The following is a 23,197-nucleotide window of genomic DNA, read 5'->3' as shown; positions in this document are numbered from 1 at the left end:
GGTGGATACCCAGGACCAATTGGTAGCGCTGCCATGCCTCCAATAGAGAAAAAATGACTATTAAGTCTTGAGCTGATGTGATATAAACGGTTGTCTCATTTCAATATCTGAGTCATTGTTTTAGGCAGGAAAGCGTGGGACTAATTGATCCATTGCTTGGTGTTATCGCTGTAAGCAGTTGCTTGCCCATAAAGGAAAGCAGCTTCTGTCTGTGAACCCACTCAGCCTCAACTTTCCATCTACAACTACAATTTCACGTCAACACAAAAAAATGGCTGCAAACACATTCGAGACGCAGGGCGTCCGAGTTGCAGTAGAAGGATGTGTGAGTTTCCTCGAGCAATAGAGAAATCGAGATGGCATTAACAACCCAAGGGCCATGGCACGTTAGATGCAATCTACGCCTCAGTGGAAGAGTCTTGTAAGCAACGTGGGTGGGATGGCGTTGATATTCTCATCATTGGAGGTGATTTTCAGGTATTTTCAGCTCACGTTCAGCTTCAATGCCCTTTCCATTAGTTTGCTCACACCGCGTCGCAGTCCGTACGAAATGCTGCAGATTTGAGCATCATGTCTTGCCCTGTCAAGTATCGACGCCTAGGAGATTTTCCCAGGTACTACTCTGGTGAACAAAAAGCACCCTATCTAACAATATTCATTGCTGGAAACCACGAAGCCAGTTCACATCTCTGGGAGCTTTATTATGGAGGCTGGGTAGCACCCAATATCTATTACATGGGTGCTGCCAATATCTTGCGCTTCGGCCCACTGCGCATCGCTGGATTGTCTGGTATCTGGAAAGGATTTGACTATCGAAAGCCGCATCACGAGAGGCTTCCATTCAGCGGTGATGACGTTAAGTCGTGGTACCACATTCGAGAATTCGACGTCCGGAAAATGCTTCAAGTACGGACTCAGGTGGACATCGGCCTTAGTCACGACTGGCCTCGTGCAGTTGAGTGGCATGGGGATCATGCAGAGCTCTTCAAAAAGAAGCCTTTCTTTAAACAGGAGTCCATAGATGGTACCCTTGGTAACGTGGCAGCAGAGTATGTCATGGATCGCCTGCGACCTCCTTACTGGTTCTCAGCACACATGCACGTCAAGTTCGCTGCGGTCAAGGTATACAAAGACGCCGAGCCTGTGGCCCAGGAGAGCAAGGAAGTTCTCGTTCCTGTTCCTGCTTCTGCCCCTGCCCCTGCCCCTGCCCCAGCTACAGAGGTCAACCCTGACGAAATAGACTTGGATATGGATGATGATGATGATGATGATGACGAGGATTCCAAGGCTGAACCCGTTGCAGAAGTCGAGAAGAGTGAGGCTGAGACGAAAGAAGCTCCAGAGGCATCAAATGAAGTGTCGGATGAGCTAAGGGCGCAGCTTCCAGCATCGTTTGCTCGACCTCAACCAAAGAAAACACCAGGTCAACCAGTACCTCCTGAGATCACGAACAAAGAGGTTCGATTTCTTGCCCTGGACAAGTGCGAAGGGCATAGACACTATCTACAATTGTGCGAGATTCAACCTTTCAAGCCAGAGACGAGTTCTGAGTATCCCCCATCCCAAGAATCACCTCGCTGGAGGTTAAAATACGATCCAGAATGGCTCGCAATCACTCGCGTCTTCCATGACTCCTTGATTGTTGGTGACCGAAGTGTACAGGCGCCTCCTGATCTTGGGGAAGAGCATTATCTGCCCCTCATCGAAAAAGAGAGAGAATGGATCGAGGAAAATATTATCAAGAGTGGAAAGCTAGATGTCCCTTACAACTTTGAGATCACAGCACCGCCTCACGTACCAGGTGCTCCCGAGATTGTTAACGAGCAGCCAGAGGAGTACACAAGCCCTCAGACGGCGGCTTTCTGTGAACTTATGGGACTTGCAAATATATGGGATGCCACAGATGCAGAGAGGCGACAGAGGAAAGCACAGGGACCGCCCAAAACTGATCAACGATTCTCTGGTCGTGGCAGAGGTCGCGGGGGCGGGGGCGGGAGGGGCGGGAGAGGACGAGGAAGCTGGCAAGGGAGAGGCCGTGGAGGAAGATGGTGATTGAAGTCAAATTTATATAGATGAAGTGGTGTACGCAATCACAAATATTAGAGCACAGCCATCCCTAATCTAGTAGAGCCGGCAATGGCTACGGCATATATTTAAAACACTCAGTCTTAATTCGAATACATGCAAGCCGCCCTCGAAAGAGCCGTAATAAACAGTGTCATAATAATCATAGTTTGATCAGCCATGAAATTCAATCGTCAAATGCACGGGCTACACTGGCACTGGCATCAAGCTTCAGTGGCAGCGTAGGTAGGTAGTGGTGGGGTTCGTTGGATGACCAGGCTCCGTAGCAACCAAACCAATCAGGAAATAGAGTAAACAGTGCAACTGTCCTACGCCATCGATAACGTACAACTCAACCTTACCTATTGCACCTTTGCCCTATCACCCTCAGCAATAAGGTTCAGCCGCAACCCCTTACCAAAACAATATACAAAAAGCGCCATCCTAGCAGTTTACGATTCTGCAATATCGCATCTAATTATCCACGAGAAAGATTAGAGGTATCTGTCTCATTTTACCCAGCCTTGTTTGTCTCCCCTCACTATAACCCATGATTGATTGCCCCGCTAACCGCTGGAATGCAACAGCATCGCAACTCGACCTTTTGAGACCTCGTCGAAATCGCCGCTCACAATGGCTCAAGCCTTCTTAACTACCGTGTTAGTCTCTCTACATTGTTCCTAAACACCTTAACCATGGAGTCTCCGTGTTCGCCGCCGCACACCGCCAGCATGTTTCGATACTTGAACCCGAAGTCGCTCCTGACGATGCAGCAGTTGGAAACGACCATTATACCCGTCTCCCTATCAGGAGAACCTCTGATGTTTGTGGATGAGTTGACACTTGCTAATCCGGGAACTTTGGTGAACAGTAACCAGCGGACGAGAAACCAGTTCCGCCCGCGCGTGGGTAAGGGCGGCTCGGCCAGCTATCAGTTGCGACAATATGCCGAGGTGACGCTCGGCGGTGGCAGCTTGCGCAAGGTTGTCAAGCTTCCAGAAGGCGAGGATGAGAATGAATGGTTAGCTGTCAACAGTAAGTTTGTCAAAAATTGATATTTGTAAGGAAGCGTAGCTAATTTGATGGCTCAGTGGTGGACTTCTATAACCAGATCAACCTTCTCTATGGTGCCATCACCGAGTTCTGCTCACCACAGTCATGCCCTGAAATGAAGGCTACTGATGAGTACGCTTTCCTAAGCCAAAGACAACTCAGAAACTGACTGGACTAGGTTCGAGTATTTGTGGCAAGACAATGAGAACTACAAGCGTCCAACCAAGATGCCTGCGCCAGCATACATCGAGCAACTCATGTCATGGGTGCAGGCGAATATTGACAACGAACAAGTCTTGCCCAGCAAGATCGGTATGCATTGGACCTTTTTATAGTCTTGGACACTTACACTAATAGTCACCAGGCGTACCCTTCCCCAAATCATTCCCAGCACTGGTTCGCCAGATCTTTAAACGCATGTACCGTGTATATGCACACATCTACTGTCATCACTACCCCGTGATTCGTGAGCTCGGACTCGAGCCGCACCTCAACACAAGCTTCAAGCAGTACGTGCTGTTTGTTGATGAGCACGGCCTGGCGAGTGGTAGAGATTACTGGGGTCCTCTTGGTGATCTGGTGGACAGCATGCTCAAGAGCGACTAGGAGAAGTTTGAGGGTGAAGGGACTGATACTTAGCAATTGGGAGTTTTGGGCGTTTGAGGAAAGATTCTAGAGTGTAAGAAGCTGTTTGGCTGTATGATCATGATTGATAGGGAGCAGGTTGTTAGTCGTTCTGCGCCATTGGGGGTTCCGCACTATAGTAACTAGCATGTGCATTAACAAGGATACGTCCTGAGGAAACAGAAAGTCCTTTCCTTTAGTATCCAATGAACCGACTGACCTTCTCTGATGGAAACTCAAGAGCCAAGAGTTGCAGATGTCTGATATTTGATATCTGATGTTGAGTTATGTAATCAGAAAGTGGATGCCTGGAACGGATGTAAGGCATCGAGCGCCCGAAAATTGCCGAGACCCCAGGCTAGCAACAACCTCCAAGTGAATTGAAGCCGAACATCTACCATCACACCCTTCTTCTCATCTCCCTCCTCCTCGTCCTCGTCAAAGAAGCCGCCGTCATGTTCTCGCGACAGGTTCTCCGCGCCGCCCGAGTCGCCGCTCCTCAGCGAGCCCTCGCCCTCCGAGCCGCCCCCGTCCGATCCTTCGCTGCCGCTGCCACGACCGAAGTCAAGCCCCCGATTTCCGTCTTCGGCGTTGATGGCACATATGCTACTGCTCTGGTAATAATGCACCACCTACAATGAAGAAAGCCCCGTACCTCGAACCTTCCATGTGTCAATTGGCTTTGTAGGCCAATTGCACTCCCCTCGCCATGGCACAGAAACCTCAATTGGAATCGCGTCGTCGCTGACACGCAATTTTTTCTTTTGCGTCAATTTAGTACACTGCTGCCGTCAAGACCTCGAGCATCGACGCCGCTGCCGATGCCCTGAACAGACTCGGCGCTCTCATCGAGAAGGACCCCAAGCTCGCCACCGTCCTGTCCGCCCCGACCCTCACCCCGGCCGACAAGAAGGCCATCGTCCAGGAGCTCGAGAAGCAGATCAACGCCAAGGACGAGACCGTCAAGAACTTCCTCGCCACCCTCGCCGAGAACAACCGACTTGGACTTATCCCCGGTGTTGTTGAGAAGTTCTCTTCCATCATCTCTGCCGCCCGCGGTGAGGTTGAGCTCACTGTTACCAGCGCTCAGGTACGTTTGGGCATATATGAATCGACATGGGTTGGAAGTAGGAAGCTACGTCACAGCATATCGATATTAGGCATATGACGAGGATGGATGAACAGATAGACATCATGGCATGGAACATAAAGGACAATGGACTGACATTGTCGTCTCTAGGCTCTCGACAAGCGAACCCTCAACCGATTGGAGACTGCCGTCTCCAAGTCTGCCTACGTCAGCCAGGGCCAGAAGCTCAAGGTCACCAACGAGGTATGTCTAGACCATACCATCACCACAACTCAAACCCTAACCCCTTCCCCCAGGTTAACCCCGAGATTGTTGGTGGACTCGTCGTTGAGATCGGTGACCGAACCATCGACCTCAGCGTGTCTTCCCGCATCGCCAAGATGAACAAGCTCCTCACGGACACTCTGTAAAACCACCAACATAGTATACAAACTCTATTTAGTGTCTCCTTTGCCTCGTCTCGTGGGATTCGTCACCACGCAAAACCAGCTCTAAGCGGCTTGCCCGTCGGCGTCTGGGGCCTCTCTTCCGCCTGTTTCTTTTTGAGTCTTCCAAGCCTAATTGCTGTTGTATCCCCGGGCTGGAGGAGAAGAATGGGGAGAGCGTCGATGGAAAGAATAGTGTAGGAGGGTGTGAACAGGGCATGCAATAAAGCAGTTCCCCAATTGAATTCTCTTTGTTCGGCGTGATGACTTTCAGTTTGTCTGTCTGTTGTAAAAGAAAGAGAAAAAAACGATGAATCTCTGTGACTTGGAAGACGAGCTCACACGGAATCGAAAGCTTCACCCCCATCAAATAACTCATTTCAGTGACTTGAACAAATTTATCATGTATTGCTATAATGTGATGTCATTGAATATTCATCACGGACAACAATACGAAAGAAGAACTCTACTGTATCATGACTACTTGGATTGCTGAATGATATGTCTAAGCCCATAAACTCAGGATACCCTGCTACTCCGAACACGGCACAATTGGCCAGGCCTGCTTTTCAGAACGCCCAATTACCTATTCCTTCCTCTTGACAGCACCAATCTTTCACTTCACCCAATAACCATGCAAGCCTCCTATGCTTTGGTCTCGAACTCGTCATCATGCTCATAGCTTCCATCTTTCTTGTCATCTCTGTACCTCTCAAGCTGCTCGGAGACGTAGCTGTGCATGTGAGCATCGGCTTCAGTGCGCTCCCTGGCTCGATCCGGGTCATCGTGATAGATCGAGTTGGTCACAGAGCGAGTATCATCGTCAAAGTCACTACGGGCACCGATGGACCGAGCTGTGGACGACCGCCTGATGCGAGGCATACCAGAGTGAGGAACACCCGTCTCGACGCTTCGATGGAAGATGTCGTCAAAGTAATGACCCATGGCAATTGAAGGCGTGCGAGGAGTATGAGGAAGGCGGCAGTTGACGCTATAAATGTCAGTACACTGTTTCATCACAAGAAGATTACAAAAAACATACCCAGTATCATGAATCATGCGAGCAATCAGTCCAGTCCATCCACACTGGTGAGTAGCTCCCAGACCACGGCCGTTATCACCATCGAAGAATTCGTGGAACCAAAGGTAATCCTTCCAGTGCTCATCAAAGTCAAGACGATCATCACCGCCGTTGATGCTGCGCCTTCCGTCATCGGTACGGGCGAAGAGGTGCTGCAAACGGTGCTGAATCTCTTCAGATACCTTGCCCAGGTGCATGTAATCGCCACTACCAGTCGGGCACTCTACCTGGAAGTCTGGTCCGTAAAAGAGGAAGAAACGTTGCAGGGATTCGACAAGCAGGAAGTTGACGCAGAGCCAAATAGGACCTCTCCAGTTGCTGTTGCCGCCAAACAGACCACTATCTGAGTCACCCGGCACGTATCCAACACAGAACTTCTGGCCGTTTACGTCCATGGAGAATGGGTTCTCCTTGTGAAACTTGGAGAGTGAGCGAATACCGTGGTCACTGAAGAACTCGTCCTCGTCGAGCATGCGCTTGAGGATCTTCTCCAATCGGTCCTTGCTCACGATGGACAACAGAATACGGTTGCCCTTACCTCGCTTTCGGATACTGGCCATGTTCCTCTCAGCGAGATCGCATCGGTTCTCAATGAACCAGTCAACTCTCTTCTTGAAAGAAGGGAGCCTGTTGATCAACTCTGGTTCCAGAGTAATGGTCGCATAAAGAGGGATCAAGCCCACAAGCGATCGGACGGGCAGCTGCTGGATCCAGGGGCCGCCCCAGGAAATGGCATCATAGTAGAAGCCATCCTCCTCATTCCATAGGGACTTTTCGTCCTTGTGGCCGGTTCTGAAGGTCATCGCATCACTAATGAAGATGAAGTGCTCGAAGAACTTGGATGCGATATCCTCGTAGATTCGGCGATGCTTGGCCAGCTCAAGAGCAATGTTGAGCATAGAAAGACAGTAGAACGCCATCCATCCAGTACTGTCGGCTTGCTCTAGGACACCGCCAGTGGGCAGGGGCTCTGAGCGGTTGAACAAGCCAATATTGTCTAGGCCCAAGAAACCTCCTTCGAACACGTTCTTGCCATCGGCATCCTTACGATTCACCCACCAGGTGAAGTTGAGGAGTAGCTTCTGGAACACGCGCTCTAGGAAGTCCAAGTCCTGACGGCCATACATCTTGCGCTCAATTTTGAACGTTCTGAAAGTCGCCCATGCATGGACTGGTGGGTTCACATCACCAAAGTTCCATTCGTATCTGGAGACATGTCAGCACATGACGTTCTAGGTATCAAGCAGAGCAAGTCACTTACGCTGGCAACTGTCCATTGGGATGACAGTACCACTCTCGAGTGAACAAATCAAGCTGCTTCTTGGCAAAGTCGGGGTCAATCATGGCCAACGGAATACAGTGAAAGGCGCTATCCCAAGCAGCAAAGAAAGGATACTCCCATGAATCGGGCATGGATAGAATGTCGTCGCAGTGCATATGTTTCCAGGCCGAGTTTCTGATGTCTTTCCGGGAAGCTGGAGGAGGCGGCATAGTAGGGTCACCATTCGCCCAGTGATCCCAGATGAAGTGATAATGTTGCTTAGTCCACATCATGCCGGAGAAAGCTTGTCGCTGGATATTGCGCAAATCATCTGCCATGGGTAGAGGACTGAGTCTGTAGTAGAACTCATCGGCCTCCTCCTTGCGGGTCTCAATAACATCATCGAAGTCTTCCTCGTCGAGGTAGTTGTCGTCTCTCCTGGTAAAACGGAATCGAACGACTAAACCGGGAGTTAGTTGCATTTTATGTAGCTTGGAATCAATAGTACTTACCAGCACATTCGCCAGGGTTAACACCGCCGTCTTCGTTAAAGTTGAACCATGCAGCACATTTTGTGCCAGTCTTGGCAGGGTTAACAGCCTCCTTCTCTCCGTCGACGATGTATCGGTGGAACGCATCCTTGACATAGGGCTGCTTGTTCTTTTGATCATAGAGAGCCTTGAAGTTGGTATCGTTTTCAGTGAACATGAATTTGGGCATCACATCGTCGCCGCTGGAGCCAACACCGGGTGAAGGGGAGCACAAGAAGTGTCGCTCACCCAAGCTCCAGTGGTTAGACTTGGCCACATTCTCGTCGACGTATTTAATCGATGGCTTCTTCTCCTCAGGCTCTCGACCCCAGCTCCAGGTATTGCGGAACCAAACCTGGGGAATGATGTGAAGAGGCGCAGGGTCAGGGCCTCGGTTCCAGGCAGTAACTCGGAAGAGGATCTCATCGGGGTCATCGGTCTCTTTCGCAGTCTCGATGAAGATGTCCCAGTATCTGTCCTCGTCGAAGACCCCGGTATCGGTGATCTGGTATTCTTTGTCTTCCTTTCCTCGTCGAGCGTTTTCGTCGATCAGGTCTTTGTAAGGGAACTTGTTCTGTGGATATTTGTAAAGGAATTTCATGTAAGAGTGCTATCATGACTGGTCAGCTTAGAGTGGATTTTTTTTGGAAATCTGGCGAATTACAGTCTAATCAAATCGTTAGCAGGCCAATTGAATGAAAGTGAGATGCGAAGATGACTGACAGGAGTATTGTCGACGTGGAAGTGAGCCTCTTTTACACTCTCGCCATGGTTGCCCTGGGGATTTGAGAGGCCAAAGAGACGCTCCTTGAGGAATTCACTGTAGATTCATTAGCAATCGTGGTTCATTATCCTGCGGTGACATTTGACTAACTCTTCCTCGTTCCAGAAGCTGAAGCCAATGTTTTGGAAGCCGTGGGTATCGCAGACACCAGCGATACCGTCTTCACCCCAACGGAATGCGCGCGATCGAGCGTGGTCGTGAGGGAAGTCTGACGTAGCTCGTTAGTGCCGGTGATGAGATGCGACATTAAAAACGGTTACTCACGACTCCAGGCGTCTCCATCGTGACTATAATCCTCTCGGACTTTGCGTTGGTTAGCAATTGACTTATCATGACTGGTCCTGGTTGACCACTGTCAGAATCACATGCCTGTAGCCCATTGTCTCTCAGCAACATAAGGGCCCCATTTCTTCCAGTACTTGGTGCGATCGCGATCCTCCTTGAGGCGTCTCTCTTCCTCGGTGAGGTATTCGTGACCGTCATGAACAACCATGGCTCAGAGTGAAGCTCGACTAGAACTCGACGAGGGGCGGGAAGCACGGGCGACGATCGACGAGGGGTAGCAACGGTTTACTTTGGTGGGGGATGATGAGGTCAATTGGAGCGTGTGGGGAAGCGGAGAGGAGAAGAATAACAGAGTAACAGATGAAAGACGATGACAAGAGGCTTCGAGAGTGTAGGTGAGCCTCCTCTGGTGAGGAGAGGATGAAGAGAAGAGGAGGAGGAGGAAGAGGAGGTGAGAGATTCGAAGAAAAGAGACCTCGTAAGAAAAACAGCTCTCCCAAGGTTAGTCCTTAGTCTACACCCGAGCAAAAAGGCGAGACAAACAAGACACACGGGATCGACGATGGTGGGTAGGATCAAGAATGATAGTCTCGGTTGTGCCTGAGGCTCGGACTACCTAAGTTTGGCCGTCTTTGCTGTCTACCTATTGTGGCTTCCTCCTATCTCGTTGAAGATGTTTTTTTTTTTGTTCCTAGCTTTACAGATAACCCAAGGATAGCACATAGCACATGGTGCAGCGAGGATCGCTGACCAACCGATTGTATCAGCGGCCGCTGCATATCCTCCGCCCTTCTCCAAACATGGGTATTTGTCTCTGAATCGGTACTAGACCTGCCAGCTCTTGCAGTAGAGTGACATTGAACTCTACAGTTAGCAACAGGCGGTTAGACATGGACCTGGGCTCTTCAACTCCACCAACAACACCATCATCGGCCATCACTCGGCGGGCTCACAGCTGGATGAGAGCATTAAAGTCTTCTCTGGTATGAGAATGCTCTGCCAACAGGAGAAACACTGCACGGTACACAAGAGAGAAACAATCCTGTCATGTTACACATAATTTCTCTTATACGAGAGTCATGAAGCGTTCACTGCAGAGACAGCTTCTACATGCCTGTGAACCATGGCGTTTGCATGGTGGCGTTTCATAGCACCTAATCCGCAAAGCTAACAAGCTCCCTGAGGTTTTTTATGCGGTAATGACGTATTTCTAGCAAGGGGAAAAAAGTCGAGCGCTGTTGTCAGAATCAAGGTTCTGAACCATGTTCTCTCATGAAAGCAGAATATGACATGTCCTATTTTTGGTAGACTCGAGTCAAGGGAAATCGATAGAATCCACAAAACCAAGAGATACCAATAGGATGCAGATTGAGTTTTTTCGGTTTACCCAGCTGGGGAAATCTTGGCTGGGGAAGGTCAGGATTCTCTTATCTTATCCTTGTCTTCTCCAAACTTGTGCCCCATGCGTACGTGTTGCCCAGCTGCAGATGCGAGCATGTTGGAGATCCGCTCCCTGTCATCTATATGGATCATATCATAATAACAACAAACACAACGTTGAGACAGCATATTTAACCTCGACTTATATGCTGGATGTTGCTAATTGAGCTTTGATATAAAGTCATGGCAGTCAAAATTTTGCTACGGACGATTTTAACTTACTATTAAGGCGTTTGATGATGCTATCAATGTGTTGGGGTTGGATGGGATGATTGCTTTCCGAACAGAAGCTTTCTTTGAGATGATGGACTTACGATGTTACCTCATTGAATATCGAATGAATTCTAGGCGAACTCCTTACTGGTGGGTTCAAACCGAACAAAGCAACCCAACGTCGGGTCTAATCATAAATATCGATGTGTTACGTTCGTTATGCTTCTTTGTGTTACCGAATACCCTGTATCGAGAAGTCGAATCGCAACCACTAAGGCTTATATCAAGCGAGAAAGAGGGCAGACGAATGATCAGTGCCTATGCCTACCTATATGAGGTATAGATAGAAGCACTATATGAGACTGAGGGTAGCAAAAACACCTACCTAGTGCTTGAACCGATTGCGTTGCTGGATACAGACATTGAAGCCACAGCTCCAGCCTCATCAGTATTTACGGCAGAACCAAAACAGATTTTCGAATCGATCTTTATTCCCGAAGACACCTACAATCACATGAAAAAGGACTCAATTTCGGAACGACATCAAAATCTCGAGGTTCCAGGGTAGACGATCCACTAACACGATCTCCCATGATCCCCTGCTAGGGGCTGAATCACCCAACTCATGAAGACTTCTCTCCCGAACACTCCGATCCTTGCTGAACCTCAGGTCACGGCTAATTGCAATGGCTACTGGTAGGTTGTGCCGTTGTGGTAAACATGCCTGCCCAGTCAGCTGTGCCGTTATATAAACGACACAGCGCCTGTTCCTGAAAATGACGTTAAGCCACCTGTGTCGAGAGAGATATCATTGGACCAGGACCATCCCTGGTGGCACCTAATAAAGTACAGAAAAGCTGCCCTGCTTCAAAAATCGCCAAGCTTGTGCCAACCTGTTCCAAACGTAGCCAACCTACGCCTCGCCTCAACAAGCCTCATCCCCATCGTCAGATGCCTACTCCGCCACCATAGGCTTCGTGTCTGTCTTGTCAATTCGTCGTCACCTTCGTTTATTTGCCATCTGGCGATCGTTTTCCCATACCAATTATTAAAGCTGGTTCTCAAGTATACCATTTTCATAAACTCCTCTCGAATTCCGAATTCCGTCTCATACCGCCTAGGTTGTACATACATCCATCTGAATTAAGCTAGCGACACTCGATAACACGTTCACTATTCCACCCGACGGTTTTTTTCTTTCCTTGAATTATTATCCAAAATTAAGTCTGGCACGCAAAACGAATACAATGTCTGACGCTATATCATCGTTTCTCCGGAGGGTAATTGTCGAGTCTCCTCCTGGAGAATGGGCTATGCGCCAGCTTCGCGAGCTTCTCATTGGCGCCCTCAAGCAAGGTCCTATTCCTCAACATGTTTCTTTCGAGATGGACGGCAACCGACGATATGCTCGAAATCACAGAATGGAGACCGTAGAGGGTCATCACCGAGGATTTGAGGCGCTGGCTAGGGTGTGTTATCCGTGATTCCGCAATTGTGCGACGTGCTAACGTGTAATCTAGATCATGGAAATTTGCTACAAGTCTGGAGTCAAGGTAGTGACTGTATACGCCTTCAGTATTGAGAACTTCAATCGACCAAAATACGAAGTGGAGGGTCTGATGGAGCTGGCCAAGATCAAGCTGGAGCAGCTAACAAAATATGGCCATATCCTCGACCGTTACGGTGCTCGTGTGCGCGTCTTGGGCCAGCGCGACATGATCCGAACCGACGTTCTTGAAGTGGTCGACAAGGCTGTCGCGAGAACCAAGCACAATAATAAGTCAGTCCATTGTATCCGAAGGAGTGAACCAATTGCTAACGCGTATTCAGGGCCGTTCTGAACATCTGCTTCCCATACACCTCGCGAGCCGAGATCACGTCCGCAGTGAAATCAACAGTGCAAGAGTTTCTCGCTCCCACACCTCCTCGAAGCACACCCTTCTCCCCGTCTCGAATTCGACAGAAGATCCTTTCGCGCCAGCTGGACGGTCGCGAGGGGCTGCCTACAATCCCGGATGTCCTCCCTGAAGAGGTCGAACCATTAGATGGAGATGATGCCAAGAAGGACAGCGATGGAGATTCCTCATCGCCCACACTACAACCCGACTCCCCTCCTCCTCGTCTACGCGCAAGAAACAGCGCTGCCAGCCTTTCGGGCTTACCAAACCCCGAAACAGTTACAGCCGAGACCTTGGACAAGCACATGTACACTGCAAACGACCCGCCCCTAGATATTTTTGTACGAACCAGCGGAGTGGAGCGCCTCAGCGACTTCATGCTCTGGCAATGCCATCAGGATACACAGATCTTCTTCATCGATACTCTGTGGCCTGATTTCGACCTCAAGGACTTCATCTGGATTCTGCTCGAGTGGCAATGGAGGCAGAAGCAGAAGGATCGCGACGAGGCAGTGGTTCGGCCTTCTTCTGTTACAGCGTGATTTGATTCTGGTGGCAGTGATACCCTGGTTGAGTAGAAAATCCAAACAGCATTCATCATAAGCAGTATTGGGATGGTTGAGAAAGGCGTGTGAATTTGAAGATTTTGGTGTTAGTTTTGCTGGGGTTCCTGAGCGATAGACTTTAATACGCTCTTAATACCAATTTCTTAGTTTGTACAAGATAAGCTTGTTTGCGTTGATTCTGCACTGGTTCTTTGTAAACAGATATTTCATCGCCAATGGATGTGAGGTTATGACGAAATGGCTATCGATATTGATACCCCACGCGGCGTAGGACATTCCTCCTTGATCAGTATCTGATTAACCCCTAAAGACTTGAGTATTGCATTCAAATATGGAATTGAGATTGTGGGAGACAGCGGCATTCTCTTTGAATTTGACGTAATTGCTAACTTGGAGACTAATCTGGTTAAAAGTCAACATTGATCTCAGTCGCATGTGCCTTTTTCGCTAAGTACCTACTCCGTCATCGGGGGCTGGTTTCTCCGGGGCTGCAGGTCGGGTCCTGTGCCCCCTAGAGTTACAGCGTGTACAGTGGCTAGAGGAGGAGAGAAAACTCAGGACCTTGATCCTAGATGACAAAAAGACTTAGGTAGCCTAGCACAAGTTTAGCCTAGGTTTAGGATACCTTTTACCAAGTTTATTTTAACACCCTATATCAAGGTCTGATGTTTTCTTGCTCCCCGAGGGGAGTGGGCGCCGCGGCATTCGCAGCGCTGAGTCTCCAAAATCGAATGGGAGTGGAAGACAGACACAGCCCATCCAATCCATATCCCATCCCGCTTTCGTTTCTGCTACTACGCGTGCTCTCTTTTCTCCCCTCCTCATTATACACAGATTCTTCTCACCACTTATGGCACCAGAGCGCAAAATGACCTAGCCTTTTGTTTTCCACCTGGCCGATACCAACTGTTACTTGCCTATTTACTTCCTGTCCACCTCATACCTCTCTCTCTTGATTCAAACTTTCTGCCCCCAGCTTCGTCCCGCCGTCTAATCTCGAACTGATCGACCGAGCCGCCTTAGTCTTCTCTCTACTCTTTCGCGTTTTTCACCATGAAGTCGGCCAAGGCGCCCGCGACGGAGAACTCGTCGCACCGCCGGTCGCAGCCCGTCCGTCAGACTCGTACGAACCCTCCGCGAAGCATCGCGAACTTGGGCCGTTCAGGTGGTGCTGGCAGAGACTCAATCGGCGGTGCCGAGCAACCCATCGACATTTTCCCTGCGATTACACACTTTGCCGATGCCATAACTGCACTCCCAAAGGAACTCGTTCGGCATTTTACACTCCTCAAGGAGGTTGATGCCAAACTTTTCACCCCCGAAGATCAGCTTTTCCGACTTGTTGAAGCTGCCATCAACGCTCCTGTTTCCGAGGCACGTCCGAATAACGAGGCATCCAGTGCCAATGCTCCTGGTTCGGCGCCTATGAGTGCGCAGAATAGCTCAAGTGGTATTGCATTCAACCATAGTGTCCAGAGCGTACCTTCAGTCGATGAATCGAGCAGGGATGCTGTTTTCGACCCATCCAATCTTCCTCGTCGTCACCTCTTTCGCCAGACCGCGCTCAAGATCCAAGAGATGCTTGTCTCGCTCGAAGAAAAGAACCACGTTATCTCGACAGCCAACGAAGCACTCCAAGCCCAGCTCACTCGGATTGAAGATGTCTGGCCTCACCTAGAAGGCGAATTCAGTGACGAGGCCAAATGGGGAAGCACCACACATTGGGCATATCCTGAAAATCGCTTCTCCAAGGCCTCTCATGTCGATCGAACACGGCGCGACGGTGCCGCAGCCATATCTGCAGCTGCGCAGGCTCTTGCTGACGAGGCAGCCGCTAGAAGCGATGCTCGCAAGCAAGCTGTACAAGCAAAGAAGAATTCGAGAAATCACAACAATAATCATAACCACTCTAATGCCCATAACCACGAATCGGAGGGAGACGACCATGACGGTAAACACAAGCCTGAAGCTCCAAAGAAGACAGCCAAATCGCGGAAGACAGCAACAGCAACGGAAACAGCCAATGTTGGACTGGGCATTTCTACGGCTGCGACTAACAATGGCAACCCGCCACAGAAGCGACGCAAGGTTGAAAAGACGACTAATGGTGCTGCGGCGACAACAGATCGTGCAATGAGCTCGGTATTTGGAAATGCTGCACCAAAGGCAAAGACAACAAGTCCTAGAGCAACTCCCGCACCCGAGGCACCTAAGAAGAGAAAAGCTCTCCCTTCGGGGAGCGGCCAGTCCAAGAAGAGGTACGTCCCAGAATCCGCAGGAGATGCTCCGAAGACAGGTTCTAACATAGTGATCTGTAGCAGAAACGGCGTAATCGGTTTATCCAATTCGGTCAACTCGTCACCCGTAATCACCGAGCTACCTGAGCCAAAGCTACCCCCTGTTCGCGCATCACCAGTACCGGTTCCTACTCCAAACCCGGCTCGGACTCGTTCGCGACAGAACTCAATACAGACTGTAAATACGGATAGCAACAAGGCAAGGCCGACATCATCGGCTTCTAATAAACCCAATGGCAATGCAGCTAGCACACCAACCACTGGAGCTCCAGCAGCTAGTGCGCTTCGCAACGGTGCTGAACCCAAGACTCCAAAGGAGACGAGTGCACCGACCAAGACCGAAAATCCTAAGAAGGAAGCGGAGAAAACAGAAACTGTATCAACGCCTCCGGTCCCTCCTCCTACCACAACTGCCACCACCTCCACCACCACTACAGCTGTAACCACCACCGCTGCTACGACTGGCAGCAAGAAGGATACCAAAAAGCCGGAGGAGAATGATCGCAAGAGCGAGTCTCTACCACCAGTTCCACAGACTACCACAGTCACAACAAAGAGCGGGCGCGCCAGTAAACCATCAACGCCAGCATTGGCAACGTTCCAAGAGGCAGTGCAGCCCCGGGCACGCTCATCGAGGAACAATGACGCGACTGGTACTGGAAAGAAAAATCAGAAGAAAGCTGCACCTGCCATTCATGCAGCAGTTGCTGCTCAACTGGCCGAAGAAGACACGAACAGCAGCATGCAAGGCGACGAAGATGACGGTGATGTTGATGCAGATGAGCCAACATACTGTTACTGTAATGGGGTGTCCTATGGTGAGATGGTAGCTTGCGATGCTGTTGAGTGCCCCCGCGAATGGTTCCATTTGGACTGTGTTGGACTGAAGGTCGCACCAACATCAACAGGTAAGTTGTTGCAAAAGAGGACTGAACTATCAGGCGAACTAAACGCTAACTTGGTGTAGCAAAATGGTATTGCGAGGACTGCAAGGAACGCCTCAAAGCGGGAGGTAAAAAGGCCAATGGTCGATAAAGGTCAGGCGACATTTGTGTGACGCGAGTCACGGACCAGTCACGATGGCCTCATTTTGAAATCGACGATTGGTTCTAAAACGAATTGCACCGCCCATAGACTAATGGGCGAATGTATACGATAGACACATACGGCGTTTCCTTTGTTTTCTTGGGATGGCGGTGGACGCGGTCATACAGTACCCGTTCTTTGTTTCTGGTGTTCTCAAATGGTTGAGGGAGGGTTTGTTGAATCGAGGGTTATGTTATCAAGTTCTCGTCTGGAAGCGCAGATGCTGTATACGTTCAGGGGTTATTCTCAATTCTATAGAAAGCGTTATGGTATAGCAGGCGAAGGTGCGAATATGGATGGAGAGCCTGGGGCAAAATGCGGGGGAGTTTGAGGGGTGTGTATTGCATTACTTACATTGGCCCCGCCTGGGCGGAATGAATACACCGTTGGATTCGACCAATGGAAGCACGTGCTTGAAATGTGTTAGTGATGACCGGATGAGGAGAGGCGACGAGAGGAGCACCAGGGAAAAGTCACGATGTTTGGGCTGGAGCTGATGGTGGTTAGGTTGTGCTCAGTGCCGAGATTACAGCCCACCCGCCGAGCTTGACACCAAGGTTCGAGGGTGGTCCAGCCATGGTCACGAGGTTCACGATGCAGACCGCTAATAGCAAAATGTTAGGTAATTGATTTTCTGAGCCGCCAGAGTGCAAGGGGTAGCTTGAGGCATTGGCCAACGGCAGAGGGCGACAGGGGGGAGCTTCTTTTATTCTGGTGGTTGTGAGGCTTGCAAGTGCTCCCTGTCCGCGGTAGCGAAGCTACGATCTGCAACTTGTTGAGGAGCAAGGAACTAGGCTATGTAAGGAAAGTAAGGGGAGAGAAGGGGCGGGAAGAGAAGAGAGAAGAGAAGGGGTTTAGAAAGGTTTCGAGCTCAATAGTGTCACACGGAGATGGAGGTTCCGGGGGTTCGGAATTTGGAAGGGGGTTGGTCATTAGGTACTTAGTCAGAGAGACAGTGGGAGCTAGGTGACGTGTTGGAGGAGTGATGGAAAGAAAGTGAAAGTGAAAGTGAAAGTGACAGGCAGATCTGGGTCATGACGTTAAGGAAAATCCGGGGTAAATCTGTCCCTCTTAATGGCCGGTGTCTTTTTTTGTCTGCTCCCGTCTTCCCTTTTACCTTCGGTGATAGGCTCCAGGGGGGTGCGGCTGCGGGTACACGGCGCTTATAAGCAAGCTGTAAGTGTCCCGGCCGCGCTCCGAGTCCGCTGGCGCGGAGAGGAGATCACGTTATTACACTCTCATGATGATATATTCGTAATCAAACACAACACAGATCTGGAAAGTCCTGACGATGGTGCCGAAATCCGATCATGATTCCGAGGACCTGCAATGGTGTTGCACAAACATGCTGCTCAATGATGCTATTGTGAACCTCCTTTTCTGAATGATGGCGATCTCGGCTGGCATTCAACAGGTTATTCAGGGGCCTCAGTCTGGAGTGCATAATTTGATGAGGCGTTGTCTTTCCCAGGTCATTGTCGTCTGGAGAAACAGCCGATGTAGCTTATTAATTACATACCATGTACACGATAGTCCGGGGACGAGCTGAGCAATCTCATCTAGATCAGACACCATGAGGCACGTGCAACAGCTAAATCGCATGTTGCCAGGATGCTGGTCGTACTATGGCATATCATATGGTCAGCGTGATTCAGGAACGTGGTATGTTTCTTGGCTGTCTGTGCTTAGCAATTGGGGGTTGTTCAAGGCTGTTGATATTGAGATGAGGTTTCGGGAGGGAGGATACTAACTTATTAACTACAATATGCGCGGAGTAAATTGGTCTCCGTTTGGTTACTACTGAAAATAGGACCCCGGCTGACATGTCTGGTCCCTCGGCGGCTGGAGTCGGTGTTCGTCTCCGTGGTCGGTCTCGGCCTGGCGTGTTTAAGCTCCAGTTGGCGTCGACTAGGGCCGGAGGAAACGGGGTGCCGGTAACGACGATGCCCACCGGAGAGAGTAATGTTTACTTGAAAAGAACCCTTATAGAGGACCTAAAATCTGGGGACCGGCATCTTTGCCGGTTCTCGAAGGAAATGCCTCTCTTTTACGTATCGTTAGCATTTTAAAATTCTCTCAAATTTGTCTTCTCTGACGGGCTCTGTCTCTGAAGACAGTTCAAGCATGAGTGCGGCGTTGTACGATTTGGAGTGGTAATAAGCCGGCGGTGCAAAGCGGGTAAGGTATCTTGAGGCAAAAATACTCTTTTCGTACCGAGGAGCATGCAGCGCCTCAAACTCTGCTGTTTTAAGACTGCCCTTGTGACCTGAGTGGCCACTGTACGTACGCTATAGTAATGTCCTTTTTTTCGCGAAGGTGTCGGGTCGACCTTGGGGCTTCTAGCTTGGGGGGTCCAGAAGAAACGGGTGCTTAGAAAAGGCCATTGCCGAATCGCGTTGCACTCCCGACGTGGCCGACATTCTTTAGATCACGAGGATCTCAGCGAATCTGCCAATATGTGATTTCTTAATTTTGAGATCTGGGGCTTTTTGATGCAATTCCAGGGAAACGAAGGCGGGGTTGTGTTGTTTCTATTACTCTACCTATACTCTACAGGTGCTGCCGTCCATTCGCTGACGAAGGATGTCATTATATTACGTTTTGCTACGTTACGTTTGGTTCTTGTTGAACTGTAGGAAGAATCCGCTTACTGGCTGGCTCAGCAAAAAGGTTGTCTCGCAAAGAGGAGGAGTACGGTTAGGTGGGAGGAGCCTTGTCCGCGGAGTTTATAAGTGCAAGTTCGTATAAGTGACATGGTCTTTCATGTTGCAAGTTGTACAACATATACGTCAAATGAATACATGAAGACGCAATGCTTGCAAGATTCCGGGGTAAGGACATGACTGCCTGCACTGTAGAAACATCTGATGGTCAGCAAGATGATGTGCAATTTGACGTGTTGTTGCCAAGACGAGGTTTGACAAAATTATTAGACGGACAAGCAAGAGGCAGCTGGGGAGTTGATTTTTTCTGTTAGTCTTGGCTTCTCAGCGAGGTCGTTCTCATTACTAAATCTCGACTTGTTTCATCCAATCGAGTGAGTGGCACACCTCTCTCTCTTTTTTTTTTAGGCCGATCCGGCGTTAGCGGTTGCAGCGAAATTCTTTTCTTTGTTTGGACATTGGATTTCTGAGCGGCAGCGGCAGCGGCAGCGGCTTTTGGCATCTCATTACTCGCTAACAATTCATCATTGGGTGGTTCTCGATAGAATGGATGGATACTTGGTGAGCTGCGACATTCATCCTTGACTGACCGAGATTTCATGATGGATGGACGGACATGGCATCGACTGTGACAGTCCAGGTAATGAATGACTGTGACAGACAAGCCATGGTGTCGTGTCGAATGCTCACCTGACGTCTCCAGACCCGAAAAGTCCATCCAGTCTTTGATTTCTATTACTCAATATTGTGCGATCCCGAGCTAAACAAATGCCCCGTGCATGAGTATGAGGTGCCAAACACCAACGCCAACGTCTCTGGACTGGCCCCAGTGGCGCCGCTCCTTAGCCTCTTTTCTTACTTACTGTTGCTCATCGTTCGGGGTTCGCCTTGAATCTTGCCTTTCCCTTCCCTTCCCTTCCTTGTCCTGCTTGTCTCGTCTCGGTCTTGGGTCTTGGATCCCTTTCCCTGGCGTTTGGACCCTCCGGTCCCCGTCATGAGGTCCCCATTGAGGTCCCGTCCCTAGTTCCATTACCCATTCCTTGTCCTAGTCCTAGTCATAATAAATGGTCGTTGTACTAGACTAAACTTCATGGAGTTGCCTCGTGGAGTCGTTCGTTCGTTTATAACTATCCCCAAGCCCCCCCGAGCCCTGATGCGCGAGTCGCTCTGTTTCTTCCTTTTGAATTCCAGACTATTTTGACGATAAGAAAGTATCCTCTGACCTTTAGATCTTATCTCTTGGTCATCTCTCATCTCCGAGTATCGCAAACCATTTCGTCATCGCTTCTCGCCGCCCTCTATCGGCCTAAGCTTAACAATACCTACAGACAGCACCGTATAATAAGAAGACTCCGGATCCGGTGGCTCATAGAACGCCACTGCTATTTCGTGAACATTCTTTTTATTCGAACCTGATATTCTTGCCAACCGTTTGGTTGGCGATCTCATTCCTACCTAGCCTACCTACCTAGCCTACCTACCTAGCCTATTCTCACCTGACCATTCCGTCCTCTCTCGCTGAGGTCGGCCATTGCATATCTTTATATCTTTAATTGAATGGCCCTCCCTCTTAGCCCCACGCACCACGCGGTGCCTCAGTTTGACCTTTCTGCTCTGCTCAAGGCCAAAATGTCACGCCCCGAATCTCCCAACAGCAACAGCGACAAGACTGCTCGATCGTCCTTCTCGTCTGTCCGAGAGAACGATGATGGTCTAGCCCAGACCTTTACCCGCTCAAAGATTTCCTCCTACACTCAAGGGCTGGAAGAGGTATTCGATGAATCACCCTCACCCTCCGCTGAGATTGCACAGCCGTCTTTTCAGGCTCCTCTGACGCAGCCTCACAGTCGGCTTCATGGCTTCTGGTTCCCCGCGGACAACTTTCGCGGATGGAAGCAGATCCCCATCAAGGGCAAATCCGCCAGCCGCAGCTGCGAGGATCTTCACAAGCTATCCATGACATGGAGCTCTCCAGCACCTCCCGCCGTCGCTGAAAAGGCTTCGCCGAACAGCTACCAGACCGGATCTTCTCCTCTCGAGAGACTTCCCAGCGAAGTTTTGGGTACGTAAACTTGCGCGCATCGCAGCCATCAGCCACGAACCCTGCTGAACCCCGGTCCCAACTATATGACACACCTTGTACTAACATGTCGATCACAGGTGCCATTATCGACCTTCTCGTCATCGAGATCCCTCCCAATGGTCTTACACCACGAAATGCCGACCTTATGGCTCTTCTCCTTACTTCGCGATCTATTCATGCTGCGACTCTCAACACTCTCTACCGTCACATCACGATTCCTCACTCTCGTATCTTCCGAAAGTTCCTCGCAACCATCACTGAGTACCCCGCGCTCGCATCCATTGTGCGGCGGCTCGACTTCAGCCACTTTAACCCCTCCACCATCTTTTCTACTGCAAGCGAAAGAGCCCAGACTCGAAACCTGACTTCCGAGACCCTCTACAAATGTCTCGAGCTAACCCCATACCTCCAGGAGTTCCTGGCGCAAGAGTACATCGATGAGGATTTGGGACCCGATGTTATCAAGAAGCTCTTCTTTGAAATGCCCCGGCTCCAGGCCATCGACTTTTGCGGCTGCTCCTCTCCTTCGTTCAAGAATTCGTTCACTAGCCTCCTCCAGGCTCAGTGGCCCGATTCTTTGACTCTTACCCGTATTTCGTTCCATAAGTGCCTGAACCTGCCAGGCTCCGTCTTCGAGGCCATCCTCCCTCGACTCGAACGAGCTACTCACCTCGATCTCGCCGGAACCAGAGTTACCGACAAGGCGTTACAGAGCTTGCCTGAGACGGCAAGACTCACACACCTGAACTTGGCCAAGTGCCGAGAGTTGACCTCTGAAGTTGTTGTCAAGTTTGTCACAACTCATCCCGCGATCATCCAGACCATCACTGTCCTTAGCCTTGCTACTAATGCCAGCAGCCACCTCCTGCTGGGCAAGGCGGATGTTGATGCTATCCTTCCCCGACTGCCCCCTACCCTTCGATCGCTGAGTCTCAAGGGTAGCAGAATGGATCCTTCCCAGATCCCTCTCCTCACCCCTCTGGTCCAGCATCTGGAGGAGCTTGCTATCGGCCGAGGCCTCGATCTCCGTGACATCCACCAGCTCCTGTACCAAGCCCAGGAGTGGATTCCTCACAGTCTCCGATACCTCGATATCTCCGACCTGGACACTATCATCGGTAGTGCCAGTGCACTCCTTACCCCCGCCTCCGCCCCGCTGCAGGTTATCGAGCTCGAAGAGCGCGCATACGAGCGAGCGGCCAAGGCTAAGAAGAACCTTGAACGTGCAGGATGGACCCCCAAGGAGTTCGGCAGCCGTTACTGGCTAGTCCGCTTGAACACCGACGGGGCCTCTCTCGACAGCGGCGCCCGGTGGTGGAAGCTGGGCGCTGAGAGCTGGGGCATGAGGAAGATCCCGGTTGCGGAGGCCGACGTCGGAGGCATGTATGGCACGTTCATGTTCGGCCGAAGGCTGTAAAATGCCAACCTCCGACACCAGTTGCACGGATTTCTCTACTCTCACATCATTTGTTAAAGGTGTTATGGTTTGATATTTATACGGGTAGATTTGGGTTGCATCTTGCTCTGATATCCCGGCGCATAACGGTCAAAATTAGCGATAAAAGCAAAGTCATTTTTGATGGAAAAAAGCGTTCTGAAGCATGGATATGACGAAGGAAAACGTGTAGATAATCAATAATGACTTTCATGAAATGAATAATCTGAATTCGTATAACTGTGAATGTATTACTTGTATGAACAAATAATCTCTGTTGTTGCTTTTCTAGTATGGTGGACGGCTGTCTGGATCTGCT

General features: G+C 50.1%; 8 protein-coding genes across 8 annotated transcripts; 7 read left to right on the top strand and 1 right to left on the bottom strand.

The window, feature by feature from the left end:
• Window positions 1-271: 271 nt before the first annotated feature.
• On the top strand, window positions 272-2,052 carry FPRO_01342 (uncharacterized protein; the record flags this gene model as incomplete). The annotated part of the gene is made up of 3 exons (XM_031232539.1): window positions 272-325; window positions 376-477; window positions 541-2,052. 3 exons carry the CDS (start codon window positions 272-274, stop codon window positions 2,050-2,052), a joined length of 1,668 nt encoding a protein of 555 aa, XP_031075131.1.
• Window positions 2,053-2,697: 645 nt separating this feature from the next.
• On the top strand, window positions 2,698-3,723 carry FPRO_01343 (putative MOB1 protein; the record flags this gene model as incomplete). Its single annotated transcript, XM_031232528.1, has 5 exons — window positions 2,698-2,723; window positions 2,936-3,099; window positions 3,156-3,249; window positions 3,296-3,429; window positions 3,482-3,723. 5 exons carry the CDS (start codon window positions 2,698-2,700, stop codon window positions 3,721-3,723), a joined length of 660 nt encoding a protein of 219 aa, XP_031075130.1.
• A 473-nt stretch (window positions 3,724-4,196) lies between these two features.
• Window positions 4,197-5,241, top strand: FPRO_01344 (putative oligomycin sensitivity conferring protein (ATP5); the record flags this gene model as incomplete). The annotated part of the gene is made up of 4 exons (XM_031232517.1): window positions 4,197-4,358; window positions 4,520-4,831; window positions 4,982-5,074; window positions 5,128-5,241. 4 exons carry the CDS (start codon window positions 4,197-4,199, stop codon window positions 5,239-5,241), a joined length of 681 nt encoding a protein of 226 aa, XP_031075129.1.
• Window positions 5,242-5,901: 660 nt separating this feature from the next.
• On the bottom strand, window positions 5,902-9,405 carry FPRO_01345 (putative glucosidase I; the record flags this gene model as incomplete). Its single annotated transcript, XM_031232506.1, has 9 exons — window positions 5,902-6,247; window positions 6,299-7,543; window positions 7,599-8,058; window positions 8,111-8,738; window positions 8,793-8,795; window positions 8,852-8,948; window positions 9,003-9,120; window positions 9,177-9,199; window positions 9,278-9,405. The coding sequence occupies 9 exons, from the start codon at window positions 9,403-9,405 to the stop codon at window positions 5,902-5,904; spliced, it is 3,048 nt and encodes a 1,015-aa protein (XP_031075128.1).
• A 2,692-nt stretch (window positions 9,406-12,097) lies between these two features.
• On the top strand, window positions 12,098-13,290 carry FPRO_01346 (putative cis-prenyltransferase; the record flags this gene model as incomplete). Its single annotated transcript, XM_031232495.1, has 3 exons — window positions 12,098-12,319; window positions 12,371-12,630; window positions 12,681-13,290. The coding sequence occupies 3 exons, from the start codon at window positions 12,098-12,100 to the stop codon at window positions 13,288-13,290; spliced, it is 1,092 nt and encodes a 363-aa protein (XP_031075127.1).
• Window positions 13,291-14,367: 1,077 nt separating this feature from the next.
• FPRO_01347 (uncharacterized protein) lies at window positions 14,368-16,646 on the top strand (the record flags this gene model as incomplete). The annotated part of the gene is made up of 3 exons (XM_031232484.1): window positions 14,368-15,572; window positions 15,633-16,519; window positions 16,579-16,646. The coding sequence occupies 3 exons, from the start codon at window positions 14,368-14,370 to the stop codon at window positions 16,644-16,646; spliced, it is 2,160 nt and encodes a 719-aa protein (XP_031075126.1).
• A 1,125-nt stretch (window positions 16,647-17,771) lies between these two features.
• Window positions 17,772-18,081, top strand: FPRO_01348 (uncharacterized protein; the record flags this gene model as incomplete). Its single annotated transcript, XM_031232472.1, has 2 exons — window positions 17,772-17,873; window positions 17,971-18,081. 2 exons carry the CDS (start codon window positions 17,772-17,774, stop codon window positions 18,079-18,081), a joined length of 213 nt encoding a protein of 70 aa, XP_031075125.1.
• Window positions 18,082-20,989: 2,908 nt separating this feature from the next.
• Window positions 20,990-22,860, top strand: FPRO_01349 (uncharacterized protein; the record flags this gene model as incomplete). The annotated part of the gene is made up of 2 exons (XM_031232461.1): window positions 20,990-21,422; window positions 21,521-22,860. The coding sequence occupies 2 exons, from the start codon at window positions 20,990-20,992 to the stop codon at window positions 22,858-22,860; spliced, it is 1,773 nt and encodes a 590-aa protein (XP_031075124.1).
• Window positions 22,861-23,197: the final 337 nt, after the last annotated feature.

This window comes from Fusarium proliferatum (assembly GCF_900067095.1).
Source record: "Fusarium proliferatum ET1 genome assembly, contig: FPRO_scaffold001, whole genome shotgun sequence".
Lineage (NCBI taxonomy): Eukaryota > Fungi > Ascomycota > Sordariomycetes > Hypocreales > Nectriaceae > Fusarium > Fusarium proliferatum.
The sequence above is the reverse complement of the archived record's forward strand: the minus strand, read 5'-3'. Positions and strand labels throughout refer to the sequence as shown.